Source organism: Ruditapes philippinarum, unplaced genomic scaffold, assembly GCF_026571515.1.
Source record: "Ruditapes philippinarum isolate M1 unplaced genomic scaffold, ASM2657151v2 ctg6710_1_1_1_1, whole genome shotgun sequence".
Taxonomy (NCBI): Eukaryota; Metazoa; Mollusca; class Bivalvia; order Venerida; family Veneridae; genus Ruditapes; species Ruditapes philippinarum.
Window position 1 is genome coordinate 9764 of NW_026866385.1, and position 23010 is coordinate 32773.

Sequence of the window (23010 nt, forward strand, 5' to 3'; positions counted from 1 at the left end):
CTACATGATTAAGACCGTGATAACTTTATCAGTATATGCATTACAGTAAATTTTGGTTTCCATCTCGTAAATCCTTATGATTATTATGTTTTGTTAGGTACCAATCATGTTATGTTATAATCAATCAATATTTTTAATGGTTCATTAACAGATCCTATCGTATAAGGAACTGGTTTCTTATTTGATGGAAATATGTGTGACATGCAATCTCTACAATTATTTGCACATACGTTCATGAGTAGGACTTTAAAATATGTTATCTAAATTATTGCACACAATAAACATCATACATATTTAACCGAAGAAGCATCCTATGACAGAAATACTTGAATATAAAACAAATTTATAATGCATTGTAAATTGCAAATTGCAACCCTTTGAAATACAAATTAAAATAATCAATCGTCTGTTACTGTTAACCGACTTAATACATTTCACTTCTTTATTTCTTATTTTAGATCACAATTGTCGTTATCTGTAAGATATCATTTTTAAATATCTATAATTTTATGACCCCAAAGTGCAGTCGTCTGCCTGATGTTAGAAAATGCATATGTACCTCTATAACGCAGCTTGAGGTTAAATTATTACACACATCTGGCCGCAAAGTACGCTGTTAGAGTTATATGAATCATGCACTGAGATTTTCTGTGTGCCATATCCTTCATGCAGACGAATGTATAGGACAATATTGGAAATTAACGATTTCCAATACTCGGTTTAATCATACAAATAGCTTGTTTCAACCTAATGCCAGTATCTGTTTACTTTTTGCGTAAAATAGTCTGTCGAGTGTCATAAAATTTACATTCTGTGAAAAGAGTTATAGAGGATATTCTGACGGATATAAGGTAAGACGAAAACGGAATGATAGCGTAAATATTCGTTTTATTCCTTTCATATCCTAACAATAGTTACGTGCCGTAACGTATTTAATCTTTCTTTTACCTCATTTTATTGACGTATATTGCATTAGTTATAAAGATTTTTGACAGGTTAAATGACCAAAAATAAACGATTGTTTGTATATAGAATCCAAGATATAAGTTTGGTTTTATTGCAACAAACAGTTTATATACGATTATATAATATGTCAAGGGTCTTTATAAAGAATTATAATACTGCAACCTCCTTTATTAGAGTAAAAGATTGAAATAAGTTTTTAAATCGAATTCAGCCGTGGATATAGATGTTTTTATATGATTATCCAATTGCAAACGTGCCGTATTTTGATACGTTTTATAAGTATAACACTCAATGTTTGTTGTTTATTCCACTATTTTTTGCATATATATGTGTACCTTCAACAAATCCGATATTCAAAATTAATGTTTTTATTCCATGTATCATAAGATATCTTCTTATATCGAAATTTATAGTTGTGTTTGTAAAACGTTTTGTATTCGATTAACAGGTCCTGCTCGAATTGAAATATTATGCAAATACATGAACTAAAGATTTCGAAACCATTTTGAAATTTAAATTATTTTTAAAACATTATACTTACAAGAAACCAGAACAACAGCTGATGAAAAATGTTACAGAGTTGTAAAACCAATTTTCAATGTAATTATTATGAGTGTGTATTTTTATTTTGATTCTGATCTTGATAATCGGAAATCTAATTGTTTACTTTTTCTCAATCTTTTCAGGATATATTAATTATGAAATATTAATGTTAAGTTTAAGAGAATAGCTTTTTTCAAGATTGCCGTTATAATGTACTATATTTTGAATAGATCGTTCAACCTGTGTTTAATTTTGTAACAATGTCTCATTGATACAGAGCGCACAAAATTGCTACTGTATGCATAAATTCTCACACAAATTGTGAAATCGCTGTCGCTGCACACTGTTGCAGAATACTAGTAACTTGCTATTTTATAGCTTATGTGCAGAAATGAAAAAGGGAACTTTTTGATACATAGAATAAATTGGTAACACAGTCAGTACAATGCACCAACACGTTACGAAGGAAGCAAATGGAAATGTTATATTTCAGACTGTCGCCATTACGTCGCCCTAATTCAATAATGATGTAAGTCGTATTTTTACCATTTTGAGAAAATCGCATTCAAAGTTTTAAGAGGCTATATCTTCACACTTACTCAACCAATTTTAATATAAAATATATCTCAGTGTGCAGAATTATTTTAACTTTTACACTTGTAATTACGAAGAAGTTCATGTAGATAGTTTTTAAAAAAATCAAAATGAAAAAAATGAAAAATCACTGAAAAATATATTTTATTGACATAAATACAAGAACCAGAATGCTGTAATAAGTTACAGCAATGTGACCCTAAAATATCATTACATTTAGGAGTTACAACAGTGTGAAATAATGACTATTTTACTGTTTTATACTGAAATTATATTAAATTTAGACGTAACTAGAAATTGAATGCTTTAACGAATAGTCTGGATCCACATTTATTTAGGCACCATAGAGCATGTAATGTGATCAGGATCAAAACAGTAAATTTAGTCTTAAAAGTCAATAATAGAAATCCTGACAATGCGGTGAAGTGTGAATAGCCGCAAACAGGCATTTTAAGGTTGAAATTGAACTCGGGCTTCATTATATTATGACCATTCACATGAAATAGTGAGCCTTGCAAATGAACAAAAAAATAAAATATTACTGATTTTGTAAATGTATCACATTGAGTTAAACAAAACGAAATCAAAATTTAGAAACATCGTCATTGTATTGATATTTACCACATTAAATAGCAAAACTGTTATCATAATTATGATATGCTATTTTCACATTAACACTGTACACTATAAAATATTTGGAATTCAGATTTACTTTTGGTTTCGTTTATTATATCATTAATTCATTCCAAATTCAATTTTGAATACCTGTTACTTTCAGACAAACAGCATGTTGAACACAATTTGACTTACAAAACACACAAAAATGTTTGAAAGATGTAACTGCTTAAACTTTGAAAAACAACATCAACAATGAGTTCCTTTCTCTGTAACATGAAAAAGAATAAACCTATGTATTTTACTTTTCTAAGAACAGAATTACTTAATATTTTGTTTAAAAAAAAGAGAAAAATATGAAGCACAACTCAAAGCTCACAAATTTTCAAAGATGCTACAGATCTGGATATGGTGTTTCAATGAACTACTGTACTTCAATTACTACATGTATTTATATATCAAGTGGCATACAACTTCTTTACATACAATAACAATTAAGTATACGTTTGCTTTTAATGTTTTTTAACTGAACTGTTTACATCAATAACTCGTATAAAATTCGTATAAAAGCAATGCTCAATATCTAAGAGTTTCAGTTAAATATAAATTCTATTTTACTTCAACAAACGTTTGATGAAACAAATATGACAATTTAAAGATTCCTTAATGTTTTATATGGTCTTAAGACTTTGTAACATTTTTTCACAAAATCATTTTTTCTACGTTTCAATCGAATGACAATTTTTAACTAAGCATATTTTTTTTTCTTTTTAAAATATAGTTTTGGTAATGGATAATTTTCAGTTCAAAGGTTCAAATCACTTGATAATTACAGGTAGCATTACCTTACGAGTCGGAAGTGGATATACAAGAATTATTTTTAACTTAGAAACTTAGATTAATTTTGCTTTGCATGTTCCAATGACATAAGAAATTTTAGCATAATATTGAAAATGATTATATTGACAAAAAGGTATAGACTGACACCCTGTTGATTTATGCAAAATAGCTGAGTAGGTCAACAGGGTGGCATTCTGTTTAATAAGTATATGTTGTGCAAATGACGTCTCTTATTCAACGCTAAATGGTGCATCTGAGACAACTCTCAGCTTTTAAACTTTTGTTATAGGGATATTGTCAGCTTTAACCCACCATATAGTATTTGATGTTTGGAAGACACAAACAAGTGATGTAGGACTGAACACTCTGCCAATTTAAAAGTGTTTTGTCTTTCTTTCTATATGACAGTGGGTATTGTTAACCACTCTGGATTGCATAATGCCTTGGACAGCAAAACTTTTGATATTTTTGTGATCGTATGAAAGTATATGAAAAGTATATGAAAGTGCAGAATTTTGAAATTATGAAAATTATGAACTATGAAATAAACATGATTAACCTAATTTAACATTAGTTATGAGTGGTAAAGTTATATGTGTAAATTTTTTCGAATCACTTAGCACCAGTACGGTAATTTGTCTTATATAGTTAAAGAAAAACATTGTACAAAATGTAACAATGGCAGTAGTATGTTTCTATTTGATGAGTTTTGTTTGTATGTTAAAAGTATAAACAATCTTATGCAAAACCTGATTGTCCGTATTTAATGGTAACATTGATCAATCAATCATATAATCAATCACATATCAAGTTATTAACAGCTGATACTTGTGAATATTGAAAGTTTGTATCAATTTATCCGATTTCCATGCTATCCGAATTTCATAACACAGCATGGTGCTTTGAATTTAGCTCAAGGGTTAAGAGTAGTTACTATTTCTTTTTAGGGTTTGAAACAGTTCAATAAAATATTAATCTAAAGATAATTAGATAACATCTAAAGCAAAACACTTACATGTTATCAAGAAATATAAAACGTAAAATGTCATTCCTGATACCTTGAAAAATCTGCCATTTTGTCAAAACAGCATCACGTGACTAGAATCTTAACAAACTATTGGTTCAGAAGTTACGATATTATGGACTGTATTTCTATCACAATTTTTGGACTTACAGCACTCTGACCCATTCAATATATTGTTACAGGCAAGAACCAGAGTGATGTTGTTCTTACCATTAGATAGAGAAAAAAATTACGAACATTTTGATACCAAACACTCATTTTTTGCAAAATTGGAGTTACGACACTCTGGAATTAGGGCGACGATTTAGGATTATCCATGTTTGAGCTTGTTTAACAAAATAGACAATACTATAATTTCGAAAGAAAACAATATGATTTGACCATAATTTAATTTGTATGTATGTCGTCTGTATCTGTTGTCAAACTGTCGCCCAAAACACTAGCATCAGTAATGAATACGACTTGTAAATTTAGTGCTGCAAATTACTAAAAATAACTCAGTGATTTTAGTCATTTATATGTTTTTGTGTTTGTTCAATGACAAATTATGCTACTATATCCAGACTTATCTTTGTTATGAACAATTCTAAGAATTTACTGAGATTGTATTACCTTGGCAGTCTGTACCAGCTGACTTATGCATGTAATGTTCGCTGCTTACAATTCAGTTCGCTCTATGCAGTAGTTCACAATTACTAGAAAGACTTATTTATTAAATGATTTACATTCGGAGGAGTATATAATAACAAAGTGTGAAAGAATTATGCACATTTATTACATGCTTTTCGGTGGTTTATAGAAATATATCAGTGATATAAAACTGGTAATTTCACTGTTTGAAACAGTGAAATTACCACTTTGATAATTTCGCCGTTTTGAATTTAAGCCCCTTGCGTTGTTTCAGTGAAATACCAGCGTGCACAGTACTGGGTACCAACTTAATTACTTGACGTCGTAAATGACGTCACGTTGTATTATTATTTGGCGCGCTTTTCATTCAGTATTAGGTTTAATGTCTTTTTAAAACGTTTCTTTGCATGTAATAAAAAGAAAATTTGTTTAGTTTAGTGTAAGATCGAAATATATTTCACCTTGTGAACACCAAAAGTTCATATTTCACTCGTGGCTGCGCCACTCGTGAAATATATCTTTTGGTGTTCACTCGGTGAAATATATTCCGATCTTACACTGAACTAAACAAATATCCTCTATGTATCTTTTAATATATCTATAATATCTATAAGTCTCTGTAATTCTCTGTAATTTGTGTTAAGGTTCACTACGATAAAAATGTAACATGGCTTTAGTAAACTTAATTTTCAATTTAACAACTCTTAAAAAAATCATTTGTGTGTTATACTTAACTTAATCAGAGATGCAACATATGCATACATCATTTTTATGCCACCGCAGCATCTGTGATGCGGTGGCATATAGCGATTCACCTGTGTGTGTGTGCGTGTGTTTGTGTGTGTGTTTGTGTGTGTGTTATATAGATTATATAGTGAACTTAAAAAATCTTCTTGTGAAAAACCACAAGTCCAATTTCAACCAAACTTGGCAGGATTGTTCCTTGGGTGAAGGGCTTCCAAAGTTATTCAAAGAATTTCATTCCATGCAGGAATCTGGTTGCCATGGCAACCAAAAGGAATTCTAAGAATAAATTTAAAAAATCTTCTTGTAAAGACCCAAAAGGCCTAGAGCTTAGATATTTTGCATAAGGCATTGTCTGGTAGACCTCTTACAAGATTGTTCAAATTATAGCCCTGGGGTCAAAATTGGCCCCGCCCCGGGGGTCATTGATTTTCACTATGTACATATAGTAAAAACTTAAAATACCTTCTTGTAAAAACCCAAAAAGCTTAGAGTTTCGATATTTTGCATAAGGCATCGTCTGGTAGACTCTTACCAAGATTGTTCAAATTAAAGCCCTTGGGTCAAAATCGGCCCCGCCCCAGGGTCATTGATTTTCACTATATGTACATATAGTAAAAACTTAAAACACCTTCTTGTAAAGACCTAAAAGGCCTAGAGTTTAGATATTTCGTATAAGGCATTGTCTGGTAGACCTTTACCCAGATTGTTCAAACTATAGTCCTGGGGTCAAAATCGGCCCCGCCCCGGGGGTCATTGGTTTTCCTTATATATATATATATAGTAAAAACTTATAATAAAAACTTCCAAAAAAATTCTTCTAGCAATTGACAAATGCTAGAGGTTAGATATTTTGCATGAAACATTGTGTAGTAAACCTCTAGCAAGATTGTTTAAATTATAGCCCTGGGTTCAAAATTGCCCCCGCCCTGGGGGTCATTGATTTCAATATATACATATAGTAAAAAAAAAAATCTTATTATCTGAAGGTGCAAGGCTTAGAGCTTTAATATTTGTTAAATAATATCATCTAAAGGTACTCTACAAAAGTCTATCAAATTTTGCCTCTTGTGTCAAAATTAGCCCGCCCCCGGGGGCCATAGGTTTTTCCTTAAATGTATATAGTAAAAACTTAAAAAATCATCTTCTCTAAATTTACAAAGGCTAGAGTTAAGATATTTTGCATGAAACATTGTGTAGTGAACCTCTTGCAAGATTGTTCAAATTAAAGCCCTGGGGTCAAAATTGGTTCTGCCCCGTGGGTCATTGATTTTCATTATGTACATATAGTGAAAAAATAAAAAAATATTTTTGTCTGAAGGTACAAGGCATAAAGCTTTGATGTGTGATATATATAATATCATTTATCAGTCCTCTACCAAAGTTGTTCAAATTTTTCCCCTGGTGTCAAAATTGGCCCTACCCCTCATTATGTACACATAGTAAAAACAGAAAATAAAACAAATGTTTTCTGAATGGGAGAAAGCTATAGCTTAGATATTTGACTTGAACTGTTGTTTGGTGGACCTGTATCAAGATTGTTTTGAATTAAACACTTGGGTCAAAATTATGCCTTGCCCAAGGGGACAGTGACCTACTTTCTTGTCCTTTGATGTACAGCAATGACATTTTGACCATGTGCAGAGTTTTAGTTGTAAAAGTGAACTTTGATATCAGGTGACCTAGATTTTGATGATGTGACCTACTTTCTTGTCCTTTGATGTACAGCTATGAAATTTGAACCATGCGGTGGCATAGCATTTTTCTCAAATGCAATCTTGTTAATTTAACAGTAATAACTATATTTTCGTTACTGAACATTGGTTTCTAGTAAAACAAAAACAAAGATGTCATACATTTAATACAAATTTCCTCCAAAAGCCTGTATTTTATGCAAGTTTTTCTGACTTAAGCCGTTTAGATGTTGGCGTGGATCAATCAACTGATTCAAAAGTGCAAATGAGTATCATAGGATGTTGATTTCTATTTAGGATGAGACTTTTAAACTCAGAAAACAAAATATTCTGTCTCTCTACATGTTCTTCAGAGCCACGGAGTGACGTACACAATGTAAAACTATGATAAAACAATTTGCTAGGGAATTTCTTTTTCCAGTTTTAGTTATGATTTTAAAAATCAATATCAAAATGATAAAAAATCTCGTCACTTGTTAATAAGGTCATTTATTTACCCGTCATGTAACCCGCCTTGCGCAGCAATAAAATTAATTCATAACCAACTGCGTAATAACACAAATAACAATGAAATAACCCTCCATTGTGCTACAAACGCCGAGTTACAGACATGACTTTGTTTTAAATTTAAATGTTAAAAGAAATGAAATAAATGTGAAATCTTTACTGATTTTGATTCCTCTGGAAGATTTGACATGGACATTTTCTAACCATAATTAGGATTTTGACTATTCTCTTTTAGTATTTCAATTAAATTACCTGGTTACAGTCTTAAAGATATTTGTTGAAATAAAAGGCTACTGCAATACTACAATATTAAGGTCAACAAATAGAAATAAAATAAAAATATTTATAGAAGTAGTTTTAGCTATAAGTATGTTTCAGAAAAGAAATATTAAAATTAACTTCATGTGTACTTTTAGTGCACTTCCATGTGCACATCAAGTGCACTTTAAAATTCACTCCTTGTACACTAGACCATTAATTCACTGGACAGTGTTTCAGTTTGTATTGCAGTAGCCTTTTATTTCAACAAATATCTTTAAGACTGTCAAAATAAAAATAGATTCACAAAGAAAATAGATGTTCTATTTCAGATTTTGTTATTGTTTCATAATTTCTGTTGATAATAATTTAATTGTGTAGGCTTTTTTAAGAAATGTTTTAAACTGTATTTTATTTATTTAATATTTAATGTATCATTTTTACTTTTCTAAGTTGTAATGTTAATAATTTCTATCAATATAATATCACTATTAGTTTTATGTTGAAGATATTAGAAATAAAAATAATTTATTGATGTTATTATAACCAGGTAATTTAATTGAAATACTAAAAGAGAATAGTCAATATTTTAACTGATTGTAAAAATTTGTGATCTTCTCTTTTTTATGAATAAACTATAAATAGTTTACCATAATTTTAGAGACAAATGAAATGATAATTATGTGCTTGGAAGTTGTATGGAAAGCAATAATGTACTATTTACAAAAACTTGTTCTGTTCTGTTTTGATAGTTGGTCCTTTATGTTTTAAATTACAATATTTAATAACACTTAATTCTCAAACTGAGACTGATTAGGACATATTAGTAGGATAAAACAGCTTTTGTTTCTTACTTGAAATCATAAAATTGATGAGCCGTTTGTATCTTATATAATTTTGCTGGTATTTTAAGTAATTTGTGATTTTCACAAATGTTCATGATATCAGTTGCTAAAGGGTGAAGCATCTAATCAGTGAAATAAGATTCTCCCCAGGCATTGTCACATAATACTAAAACATAAGAATTAACATTTAACTGTAAAAGGAAGACTTAAGACTACAAACACTTCTGTCAAAGACTTCCGTTCTTTGAACGCCGCCTTTCAGAGTACTTCTAATTAGCAAGGAAAATAAAACATACCTTTCCTTGTGAATAATGCAAGATTTTAAGTGGTTTTCCTCCAGTTTGTAAATTATTAAAAAAAAAAGAAAAAGGGAAAGTATTACACTTCAAAAACATACTTATATTAAAAGAAGGAGTGTTCAAAGTGAGGATTTAACTTTGTACTATGATAGAATGTTTAAGTAACATATTTTGAGATGTGTCAGCGTATTTCTACAAGTTTAAGGTATCTATTTGTGTAAGTTTTAGAAGATATTCCATGCAGTGTGCACGGTTGTAGACTAAATGCTGATTAGTTGGGTATAATATTCAAATTGATTTAGATTTAAAACCCATTTGTAAAAATTAAATATGTTATTTCGTCTTGTTATTAATGTAACTGTTATATAACTCTGCAAGAGAATTCTGAAATAGATTATCTTCCTCGTACTAACATTTCGTATGTTTCTAAAAATATTATAAAGTTTAACGTGTTTGAAAATTATTCCTGCCATAAATGAACGTGCATTTCATCTCATTATGCACTAACGATACTGTTAAGTATGATAATTTAATTCTTATAATATGGCACCCATCTTGATAGCCATCTAAAATGTTTCATTTTCTCCAGTGATGGCAGATTTACACAACATAAGTTTTGTTCAATCTAAAATATTCAACATAGAAAGAACTGCATGTACAAATAATTAATTCAGACATGTTACTTCCCTTTAAAATGTCTAGAAATAAGGTAAATTCCAATTATTAAAGGATCCACAACATATCCTATCGTATAAGGAACTGGGCTATTATTAGATTGAAATATGTGTGACATTCAATCTCTACAATTATTAGCAAAATACGTTTATGGGTAAGACTTAAATAATATGTTATCTAATGTATTATTCACACAATACGCACCATACATATTTTATACTGAGAGTCCAACATCCTTTGAGAGAAATACGTGAGAATAAAACATATTTATAATGTATTGTAAATCGCAAATTGCAACCCTTAGATAAACGAATTTAAATAATCAATCGTCTGCTATTGCTAGTCGACTTTATACATTTTACATACTTGTTCTTTATTTTCTAGATCACATTTGCCATAAACTTACATATATTATTTTGAAATATTATGAACCAAAGGTGCAGCCGTCTGCCTGATGTTAAAAATGCATATGTACCTGTGTAACACACTTTGGGGTTCAACTTTTACACACGGCCAACAGTACGGTGTAACAATGTACTAACAATTATATCAAGCATGTACTGAGATCAGCATTGGTCATTTCCTCAGAATCATATGCTTCATGTAGACAAATGCTTATGACAATACTCTAATCAATTGTGGAAAACGATAATTCCCCGAGTTCATAACTCTGGTGGTAGACCCAACCACAAGTTTCAAGAATCAATCATAGGAGTCAATTAATAAATAACAAGATACATTTTTGATAGGGTTTTTTTCGTGTCGAATATTGGGACCCTCATAAGAGGTTTGGTCTTGTTTCTTTATTTGTCAAACTTTTTCCTACCAATTTACATTGATTTATATTGGAAAGTAACTTTACACAATGTTAGGTATAATTATACAATAGCTTGTTTCAACCTGCGGTCAGTATCTGCTTATTTTGTGTTTGCAGTGAGTGCTTTAAAATTCAATTTATATAAAAAGGGTGCTGTCTAAGGGTGAGTTTGATATTGTTAGGGATATTCTGCCGGATATTCTTTTCATATCCTAACAATAACTACGTTTCATAACTAATTTAATCTTTCTTTTACGTTATTTTAGTGACGTATATTACATCAGGTATAAAGATTTTTGACAGGTTAAATTGCCAAATATAAGCGATTGTTTGTATATAGAATGAAAGATTTAAGATGGGTTTTATTGCAACTGACCGTTTATATACGACCGTGTAATTTGTCAAGAATTTGATAACGCAAACCTTATTTATTATTTACTTTTCAGAAACAAAGAAAAGAACATCAGTGCAGAACTTCCAAATCGTAACCATTTGTATAGAAATTCCAAAAGTAGCCAAAGAAATGGCGGCACAGGCCGAACAGTATGTTTTTTTTTTTAAATAAATAATGGAAAAGTTTTTTTTAATAATTAAACTAGAACATTTTATACATTGTATACTTTACTTCCAGAGATTAGCACAGTCATATAAAATATATATGTTTAATCCAAGCTTACTAAAGAATTGTCTCGGCAAGGTTCTGGTGGATGGCTTCCCTACAACGCATGGTGAAATTTGCTCCTCCCTAAAAGATAAATGTGCACCAATATAATTCCAATAACTTTTTATACTATCAATCTTCTTGGAGATTTTGTTTAATCTTCACATGTCTTTTAAGTCAATCTGGTGCTTTGATATTTAATTATGAGTAGAAAAGTTTCTAAAGTCTCCATGAATGCGTAGGGTTTGGGTGACAGAAGCAAGCGAAGAGATGTTATAATTTTTTTGAAGAGTAAAAAATATTCTATATGTTTCTTACAAGATACTCATTTTATTACTAAAGACGAAAAGTACATACGCTCTACTTGGGGCTATGATACATATTTTTTTAACTTTAGTAGCCAGTCACGAGGGGTTGCAAATTTCATAAATAACAATTTTGAATGCAAAGTAAAGAACATCGAAAAGGATGATAATGGTAACCTTTTGATCTTGAAGTGCAATATATATGAGAAAGATATTACACTTGTAAACATTTATGGACCAAAAAGAGACAATCCAAATTTTTATGAAAAGGATTTTGAAAAAATTGTCCAAATTTGAGGACTCTTTATATATATATATATTTATTTTTTGGCAGGGGATTTTAACTTAGTACTTGATCCAGACAAAGAGAGTTACAATTATTTACACATAAATAATCCGAATGCCAGAGACAAGGTCATTAATATTATGTATAACGTGATGGATTGTTGGCGAGAGAATAATATTGAAAAAAGAGAATATACATGGCTTAGGAAAAATCCTATCAAAAAGGCACGCCAAGATTTCTTTCTTATTTCGAACAATTTGTATACTGATATTGATAGTACTGTTAATTTACCCGGATCTCATACTGATCATTCTCGTATATTCATATCTTTAGAATTTAGTAAATTTAAAAAAGTTTTGTCATATTGGAAGTTTAATAATTCCTTACTTAGGGATGAAATATATATAGATAAGGTAAAAAAAAAGACTATCAATGATACAAAGATACGGTACATAGCTGACCAACCAGACAATATACATGAGGTAGATAATATTCCATCACAAGACTTGCTTTTCAATATAAATGATCAGTTATTTTTGAAACTCTCTTATTTAACATTAAGTCATGCTTCAAGTAGGACAAAATTGGAGGCAAATAAGGAAGAAAGAAATTGAAAAGATTGAAAAAGATACAAACATAAATTTCCAACATCTAGAAAACAAAAAAAAAGAGAACTCTCAGAATTAAGAAAGAAAAAAATTAATTTATTAGATCTAACGCAAAATGGCTACATGAAGCCCGTGCGGTATTTCTGTAATCTAGAAAACAGAAACTATGTTTCTAAGCTTATGAACTCACTTATTTCAGATAAAGGTCAACATCTAAAAATCACAAAATGAAATTCTTATAGAGACAAAACATCACCACTATGAACACCTGTTTAAGTTAACAGAGACAGAAATTATATCTCTAGATAATACTTTGCATCATTTTTCAGGCCTGAATATAAATGCAGAGAAAACTAAGGCAATATGGATTGGGTCAAGGAAAAAAAGTAACACCATTATTCGTCAAGAATATAATCTAGCATGGAATGATGAAGTATTTACTGTTCTTGGGGTCGGATTTTCCAATAATCTCTCAGAAATAGTAGACATAAACTATGATTTAAAAACTGAAGAAATTAAAAAACTATTTGCAAATCGGTCAAAGAAAAAAATCCTTTCGCCTATAGGTAAAATTGTAGTAATAAAATCCCTTGCACTAGCAAAACTAAATCATCTGAATTTAAGTATTCCAAATCCTTCTTTAGTCAAAAGCAATATGATTCAAAACTTATTCTTCAATTTCCTATGGAATGAATCTCATGACAATATTAAAAAGAAAGGTTATAACACAAGACAGGTATGGAGGACTCAAAATGATAGATTTGAGAATATTTATTAATAGTTTAAAAGTGACATGGCTACGAAGACTGATCAACTCAAATAGTAAATTCAGTTACTGTAGTTTTATCGATGGTACATGTCCCTTCATAAGTCAAATATTTAAATTTGGTACAGACTTTATTAAGTCAAAACTTCATAAATAAATCAATTCATTCAGGAAAGATGTTTTATACAGTTCATTTACCCTTTCTGTAAACTTAAAACCTGAAAACAGCAAACAATGTTGTTCAGTTCATATATGGAAAAACCCAGAAATTAAAGTTGGTAACTCAAGTGTATATTTGCAAAGGTGGATTTCAAGAGGAATCTTGTTTTTAGGAGATCAATATGGTGAATTTTATTCTTATGATGAGTTTACTGCAAACTTCAATATCAGAAGTATTTTTTTAGAATGTAGGGGTATTGTAAATGCCTTAAAAATACCTAGAAATTAATAACATTTTACATTTGCCCCAGAAGCTGAACTATTTTATCCACATTCCTCATAGCCTGATTATTTTAAATAAAGATAAAAAAAGTTGTAGATCTATCTATAAAGCAATGCAAACTACAAACCAGTATCCAAACCCTTTACAAAAATTGAAAAATAATTTGACGGCATTTTCGGACCTTTTCTTTACAAAATAGTTAAATATATGATATGGTTCAAAGATATAACAAAGATAAAAATATCATATGGTTACAATTTAGAATCAACCAACGAATCCTGGTAACAAACTATTTACTTAACAAAAATGAATATTATCGATGATGATACCTGTACATTTTGTCAAAAGGAATCAGAAACTTTGCTCACCTGTTTTGCTATTGCCCAATAATAAAACAATTCTTGTTACAAAATCATAATTATGTTAAAGAGAAATGTAATGTTGATTTCCATAATTGGCTTGCAACATATATTTTATTTGGCAGTACAAAACTTGATATTGTTTTAAACAAGATAATTTTGATTTCAAAAAGTCATATACATTACAGTAGGATTAAGGACATACGACTTAATCTGTAAAATTTTAAGAAACAAATAGTAGTCAACTATAAGACTGAAAAATATTCTGCCAAACAAACTTCAAAGTATGAGTGTTTTTTATGCTCCCCGAAAAAATTTCGGGGGAGCATATAGTCGCCGCCTTGTCCGTCCGTCCGTCCGTCCGTCCGTCCCCTTTTCTTGTCCGGGACATAACTTTGAAACAACAAGAGGTATCAACATGAAACTTTGTAGGTAGATAGATCTCATTGAGTAGGTGTGCAGTGCACAAGAACCGTAACTCTGCCTTGCCTAATTTTTGAATTATCCCCCTTTGTTTATTTTACACTTTGAACTTTGTCCGGGACATAACTCTAAAAGTATAAGAGGTATCAACATGAAACTTTGTAGGTAGATAGATCTCATTGAGTAGGTGTGCAGTGCACAAGAACCGTAACTCTGCCTTGCCTAATTTTTGAATTACCCCCCTTTGTTTATTTTACACTTTGAAATTTGTCCGGGACATAACTCTAAAAGTATAAGAGGTATCAACATGAAACTTTGTAGGTAGATAGATCTCATTGAGTAGGTGTGCAGTGCACAAGAACCGTAACTCTGCCTTGCCTAATTTGTGAATTATCCCCCTTTGTTTATTTTACACTTTGAACTTTGTCCGGGACATAACTCTAAAACTATAAGAGGTATCAACATGAAACTTTGTAGTTAGATAGATCTCATTGAGTAGGTGTGCAGTGCACAAGAACCGTAACTCTGCCTTGCCTAATTTTTGAATTATTCCCCTTTGTTTATTTTACACTTTGAACTTTGTCCGGGACATAACTCTAAAAGTATAAGAGGTATCAACATGAAACTTTGTAGGTAGATAGATCTCATTGAGTAGGTGTGCAGTGCACAAGAACCGTAACTCTGCCTTGCCTATTTTTTGAATTATCCCCCTTTGTTTTTTTACACTTTGAAATTTGTCCTGGGCATAACTCTAAAAGTATAAAAGGTATCAACATGAAACTTTGTAGGTAGATAGATCTCATTGAGTATGTGTGCAGTGCACAAGAACCTTAACTCTGCCATGCCTAATTTTTGAATTATCCCCCTTTGTTTATTTTTACACTTTGAACTTTGTCTGGGACATAACTCTTAATGGAGAAGAGATATCAACATGAAACTTTGTAGGTAGATAGATCTCATTGAGTAAGTTTGCAGTGCACAAGAACTGTAACACTGTCTTGCCTACTTTTGGAGTTATTGCCCTTTGTTCATTTTGACACTTTGAACTTTGTCTGGGACATTACTCTAAAATTATAAGAGATATCAACATGAAACTTTGTAGATAGATAGGTCTCATTGGGTGGAAGTGCAGTGCTTAAGAATCATTACTCTGCCTTGCCTTATTTTGAAGAAATTGCCCTTTGTTTATTTTTACTTTTTGACTTTTGTCCTGGACATTACTTTAAAACTATTAGAGATATCAACATGAAACTTTGTAGATAGCTAGATATAATTGTATAGAACTGCAATGCTTAAAGAACCTAAACAAAGCCTGGTCTAATTTTGGAGTTATTGCCCTTCGTTCATTTTTACACTTTGACTTTTACCCGGGACATAACTCTGATATCATCAGGAAACTTTATAGATAGATAGATCTCATTGAATAGAAGTGCAGTGCAAAAAAACATAACTCCGCTTTGCCTAATTTTGGAGTTTTTGCCCTATGTTCATTTTTTTTATACTTTCCTGTGTCCAGAACCTTCTCGGGGAGCATCACCCGGTTCAACCGGTTCTTGTTTAAAAGACATGAGAGAAGTATGATAATTTAGTCTTTCAATATAATTCAGAACATTAATTTTCTTTTGCTGAGCCATTTCTTATGTATTTAGACTAGACGTTTGGTAAAATTGCAATGTACGGCGCCTTCCACCAACCCAAAACACTGTTTAAATATACGTATTTTATTTAAACAGCAGAAACGAAAGCCAAAGTAGTTTACACCAATAACCTTTTATTTGATAGTTTCCATAATTTTCCCCTCTCCCCCCCCCCCTCTCAATTCCCCTTCTCTTCCACCCTGATCCTTCCTCCTTTCAGTAGAATATCATAGTTTTAAGCAAATTGTTGGCTCTGTTTTGTTTATTATGTTTAATGAAACAGTAATGATTAGTTTAAATGACTTTCACACAGTTATTTTTGCTCTTAACAATTAAACATTTAATTTGTCTTGAGTATATGTTTCTCTTTGTAAATTAAAGAGACATTCAAGTTAAAAGTGACTGTCATGATTTTACAAAAACACACTGACCAAATGTTGCTCATCATAGAAAAAAAATAGCTGTTAAAGTTATATCTCAGTACATTGATTTTATATGACAGTTCTATTCTTAATGCACATTGTTGCAAAATGGTTAAAATTTCCTTTTGATCAACTCAGTTTCTTATAAATTTTCAGGTAAATATTGCATGATAGTTTTTACAATTACTTGAGTAGAGTAAATCATGGGTAAAGTTTTTGAAAGTGATATAATTATGTGTTCAAAGTGACAGCACCAATTTTCAAATAACACTTTTCATATGTTTTTAATGATAGGAAAACAAAATGTGTTAAAACTAAAAAGATTACATGTTTCATTCCTATTGAACATAGTAGCAGAATGATAAGAGTCTTTTTAAGAAAACACCAGTAGGTAAATATTTGGGTAAATATGAAAATTTTCCTAAATATAAATCATGTTTCAAACATTTTTGTGACATTGAATAAAGAAGAATACCACTTTAATTTTGCTGAAAATATTTTTTGTTCCAACAAATATTAGAAGGTCAAAGGGAAGCAACTCTCAAGAGGATAAGTTGAAACAAAAAATTGGTTATTTTTTTCAAAATGAAGAATTAAGACAAATCCTTTTATTTCATTTTATGTTATAGAAAGTCTTTGAAAAACGTTTGCTTAAGGATGTTTTCTGTATAAATTTGTTTATATTATAAAAACAAAACCCCATAAACGTACTACAAATTCTAAATAACATTTCTATATTAGTCATGTTAAAGTATATATAATTATTGCAAAGAGTTTTTGTAATGGGCAGTGGCGATGGTTCTCCGATCCTACTCTCCAAATTTGACGGGGATCAATAAACGGGCAAAGTTGTTTTTGCTGAAATTACAAAAAACTTCCTTTATTAGAGAATCATAAAAGTCATGATTTTTTTATATTTACTCTGTGATTATAAAATTACAAACGACGTGACAAACTTGCAGTATTATGATTCTTTATGTAAGTTTTTTTGAATTTCTGCTTTAACACTTTTAAATTGTTTATTGTTGTTTTTATTTATAACTATTTTTGCATATACGCGTGCCTTTTAACAAAATCAATATTGAATGTTATGTTTTGTATTCAGTTCATCATAAAAGATTTTCTAATAACGAAATATACACAGTTACGCATACAAATACTTTTGTACTCTGATTAGATCAACAGGTCTTGAGATATAAGCTTGAATGGAAACTTTGCAAATACATGAATTGATGTTTGTCGAGACCGTGTTCAAATTTATAGCATTGTAAAACTTCAATATATAAACGAAACACGAACAACAACAAATACAAAATGTTTGAAAAAATAATGTAAAACTAATTTTCAATGTCCTAATTTTGTGTACATTATATAATTTACAAGACTCTGATCTATCTTATCTTAATGATCAGAAATCTAATTTCTTAAAGTGAAATTGTGGGAAAAGGAAAAAGGTAAAAAGAAATTGCTGATTCTGTTTGAGTTTTTTCATGAAAGATAATGAAAGGATATATTCCTCACGTCCAGAAAAATCAGTTTTAACTAAGAATTACATGAAATCTTTACGTTCGCCTGTTAATTCACTTAATTGTTTTTACATCGTCCGACCTCACATATTTTCATAGTGTCTGTTCAGTCAAGTTAACTGTTGGAAGTTTTTCACAACTTAATTCTTTCTGTTCTTCCATATTCGGGATTACCGTGAGACCGTAGTAATCTCCCGTGAAATCACCCTTAATCGCAGTCAATGGAAATAGTTTTTAAAACAAGAACATTTGAATTGGATCTTTTGAAATAGATTTTTGACAAAAAATTTCACAAAATAAAAAGAAGAAAAATCTCATTTATGTATGGTATTCATATTTAAATATTTCCCAATAAACGTTATATAACAAACTATCAAAAGCCCCGGGCTAAGAGCAAAATCTTGCAGACGAAAATATTGCGACCACATTTTGTCAAAGCTGCTGTTATGTGTTTTATCATTTTATCGTTGTGCAAATATAGACAACTTTATTTTCATGACATGTAGATGTTTATAATCCAATAGAAAGAATGGTGATAAAAGAAAATGATTATTCTATGAAAACGCCAACATTTGCATAAAACTGTAAATGTTTACCCCAATTGCCGTGTTATTTAAGGTACCTTGAAATAATTTTAAAGTGAGCAACGAATTAGGAAAGTCTAGACATTTATAAATATTTATGTAGCCTTTTAGCAGTCTCAGACCTTTTTCGTGCTTATTGAAATAACAACATCTTTGATATCAACAAACACTCAAAAGTCTAAGACTGTTACTGGAACTCTTGCAGACTTTCAGAGAAGATTTGATTTTATTAGAGATAATGATACATTTGATCTTTAGAGACTTTCCGGGTCCTATTACACCGGTTTCTGGCTTCATTAAAAAATATTTAGGAATTTTATTAGCATTTGAACAACAAATTTACCGTAAACAAAATATCTCGAAATAAATAAGGATCCTAATTTAGAAGAATGTGGTTTGCTTCATGCTGTTTACTTACAACAATCTCATGGTCCAGGGGTTACACACTCGTTTCAGACGCGAGAGGTCTGGGGTTCAAAGTAAAGTTAAGGCAACACATATTGTTTTTTTTTTCTTTTTGGATAACAAATTGTTTAAGCCAAATAAACTTTGAATTTGATATCAGTGTTGCAATGAGCCTTATAGCCAATTATTTACAGTTATAACACTGGGAACAACAGTGCTGGCATTATACAAAAACAAATTAGTTTATAATCTCACAACCCTCACCTTTCTGACATTCTTAGACCCAAACAAATTCAGCGCCTAATGTGCTTTGATTAATTGTTTTCGATAGACCTCTTTCAATGTGATAAGCTATATGTGTTTAGATACTAAAAAAATATATTCCTTATCTGTTACAGAGATACGACTGAAATGAGCAGAAATATTACGGAAAAACAGATACAATCACGCGACGCTCGGAAAAGCTTTGTTGAAGAGGAGTTAAACAAGGCCGAGAAATCAAACTTTACTTCAAAAGAAATTCAAGCAACCATAAAAGTTATCGAAAAAAACATTGAATTGATCAGACATCATTGTGATAAGATTATTGAATTGGGAACTACACAACAAGTAGCCGGATTTATTAAAAGGGATGAAAAGTGGTTCTTGGACCAACAAAAAAGGGTGGCAATGGTACGTAATATAACTTCATATGATCAATTGTTTGATAAAGAAATAAGTACATTAAATCTGAAGTTTGGGAAGGGAAAGATCAAAACATAATTATCTTTTAACATGATCTTAATTTTTCGACAGCAAGACCAACTGATATATAAACTGATATTACATAGATGTCGGCCTTTGTAGAAATTGTGTCGGAAATCAAACTGTTTAATTTTTTTTTTCTTCTTAAAAACTTAAAATTGTTGCACTGGCGTATAAACTTGATGATATGAACCATAAACTTAAACTTATATAAATTTATATCAGACGTAAAGGTAAACTCATGGTCAAAAGTATTGATCATACGCTAGAAAACGTTTTTTTTTTGCATCACTTCATCAAACTTTAGCGCGCATAAATGGACTTTTATGCAATATGGCTCAAATGTTTATCTTTGTAAGGTCAGTGTTATTCTTATAGGTCCAATGTCATGACAAATTGTTGGATTATTCTTAGGGGTCAAATTGATGACAAATTGTTGGATTTATATTTAATATACATGTATACTCGTATGAGACGAAGCATTTGTGACGGGATAATATTTTGGATACTTTTAACAGCTTTTAATCATCAAATTGAAATTTTGACATGAAATATCTTTTCATAATATTTCTCCACAGATGGCTTAATATAACAGGACAAATTTTGTTATAGAAAGATAACAGAAAATGATATAATTTATTACAGTCTTGTATCATAGTTTGGGGACCTTTCTGTTGAAAAAGTGTCAGAGTAAAATCGTATACATATACATGCACAGTGCGGTAACTGGAGTGCAGGTATCAGTTACCCGCACTCCAGATAATGCCCGTGGATTGGTTCATTTTTGCCGGGGTTTACATATTGTGACGGCAGAGAAAGGGAAAGGGGCAGAACTATCATATTCAAATGCTCGTTCATTGGTTAATTTTTTCTGGGGTTTCATATTATGACAACAGGGAACGTGCTGTCATGTTTGACTATGATACAAAAGAGAAAGAACACCAAAACACTCGGCAATCTGATTTATACTCGGGGGCTACGCCCCCTCGTACAAATCAGATAGCCTCGTGTTTCGGTGCTCTTTCTATTACTTATTTGAATGAACAATATTTGTTCAAACTAATAATTTTTTTATTCGCTTCACACATTGCACTTAAAACCTCTTGTATTAAGAGATTAAGTAGAAAGTTTGTTTTATAAGACAATATTTGTACTTTGTACTTTTCTAAACTTTTCTAAATATTTTCTTCTAAACTACACATTTTGAGTATGTTAGGTTTCGAGTATATATTTATGTTATTTTGACTATTCCAGCTATGTGAGAACAGAGATGATATTAAAATAAGACAGAATAGAACTAAAAAGGCTATCTTAGATGAACTGAAGGTTTGCAAATATATAAAATATTAAGATATATGCACTTTGAACTATTAATACAGTATTGATTCTTGTATGTTTAAAATAACTCTATATACGCATGATCAGTTTTCTGTTATTTTATATAATGTTCACTATAAAATTTAGACTGTTAGGATAAGTTACAGTTAAATCCCTATTTATCCCAGAATATCAAAAGCGTTTATAGATTTGTTCATTCTTTTACCGAACATTTACAAATTTTCAATAATATTAATTAATTAGCAAGAAGTCTGTTTGATTATTAAGATTTTAATGTTATTGTCGTCTTCACTTAACAGTTATGGGAAGAGATAGATGTGAGTAATCTGGAAAAAGGAAATCAGATATGCTATAGGGATGAAAAGAAGAGCATCTATGTCGGAGAGGTAGCAGCAATAAGCAAAAAAGAAAATGGGAGAGTAAGAATACAAGAAAAGTCTGGAACAGAACACACACCGGTGTATAACGAGAAAATGTTATGCTGGAGGAAAGGCAAAAATGAAGACGAGGCAGAGATTCAATTTGAGCATTTCATGGAAATAATTAAAGATCTAAAAATCTAAATGAATGTTAAAACGTGAAGGTACAAAAATCGTATAATACTACAGTAATTTTATCATTTGCTGGAATATATGTTAGGACAAAAAAGGTTTTAAATATTTGGTGTCATTTAATGGAAATATAATATCATAAACTGTCATCATAGTAATGTGCTTCAGATTTTTTAAAAAGACGTTTTCCAGTAACAGGACCGTATATACTATATAATGTGCATGTACAAGCAGTTTAAATGTTTTAAAAGTTGCACTTAACGCATAGTTTCCGATTTTCTTAACATCGTGTAACACCAAAACGATAATGCATTTTTTGTGGTTATTTGCTTAGACACTACATATGCATAATTTAAATATGTGTTGATAAATTGATAATAATAAAGCTAATATTGTTTTAGTTGTTTTAATCGTTTTTGTTTTATATTTGTTTTCTTAGTATGGTACTTGCCCTGCTTTGAATTTGAAATTGCCAATTCCAGTTAATGTGAGCATAACTCATTTATCAGTAAAAAATGTGTTCATTTTTCATTTTAAAGTTATTATTGTGCTTCACTATAAAAGGGGGCATTTAGATTTACCCTAATTCTTCTGTCTGTCCGTCCATCCGTCTGTAGCGACCTGTGATATATTATCTGTTTTTCCGCCACATTAAAATTAACACGGTTCAACTTTTTACAGTTTTTATTTTTCTCTCTTTTAAACAGTTTTTTACAGTTCTATATTTTTAATTATCCAAAATTTTAACATTATTTTTCTTCTCTTTTATTCTTATTACTTTTTAGATGTTACTTCTACAAAAGTTTCTTTTTCACTCTTCAAAAATCAAGGCAACGCCCAAAGTTAATATCTTTAGAGCCGTGTGCAAATTACACCAAAAAGCTACATCCAAAAATGGTGAT

At 30.5% G+C, this 23010-nt stretch overlaps 1 protein-coding gene across 1 annotated transcript; it reads left to right on the forward strand.

Moving 5' to 3' along the window:
- The first annotated feature begins 662 nt into the window (after positions 1-662).
- Positions 663-21569, forward strand: LOC132732365 (uncharacterized). Its single transcript, XM_060718777.1, has 4 exons — positions 663-851; positions 11498-11594; positions 19874-20147; positions 21474-21569. Exons 2-4 carry the CDS (start codon positions 11575-11577, stop codon positions 21567-21569), a joined length of 390 nt encoding a protein of 129 aa, XP_060574760.1. The 5' UTR covers positions 663-851; positions 11498-11574.
- Positions 21570-23010: the final 1441 nt, after the last annotated feature.

What these genes read in the sequence shown, in the direction of transcription:
- LOC132732365 (XM_060718777.1), top strand. Translation starts at nt 11,575, where the DNA reads ATGGCGGCACAGGCCGAACA. An exon ending in ATGGCGGCACAGGCCGAACA is followed by an intron (nt 11,595 to 19,873) that starts GTATGTTTTTTT and finishes TATCTGTTACAG; the next exon opens with AGATACGACTGAAATGAGCA. An exon ending in AACAAAAAAGGGTGGCAATG is followed by an intron (nt 20,148 to 21,473) that starts GTACGTAATATA and finishes TGACTATTCCAG; the next exon opens with CTATGTGAGAACAGAGATGA.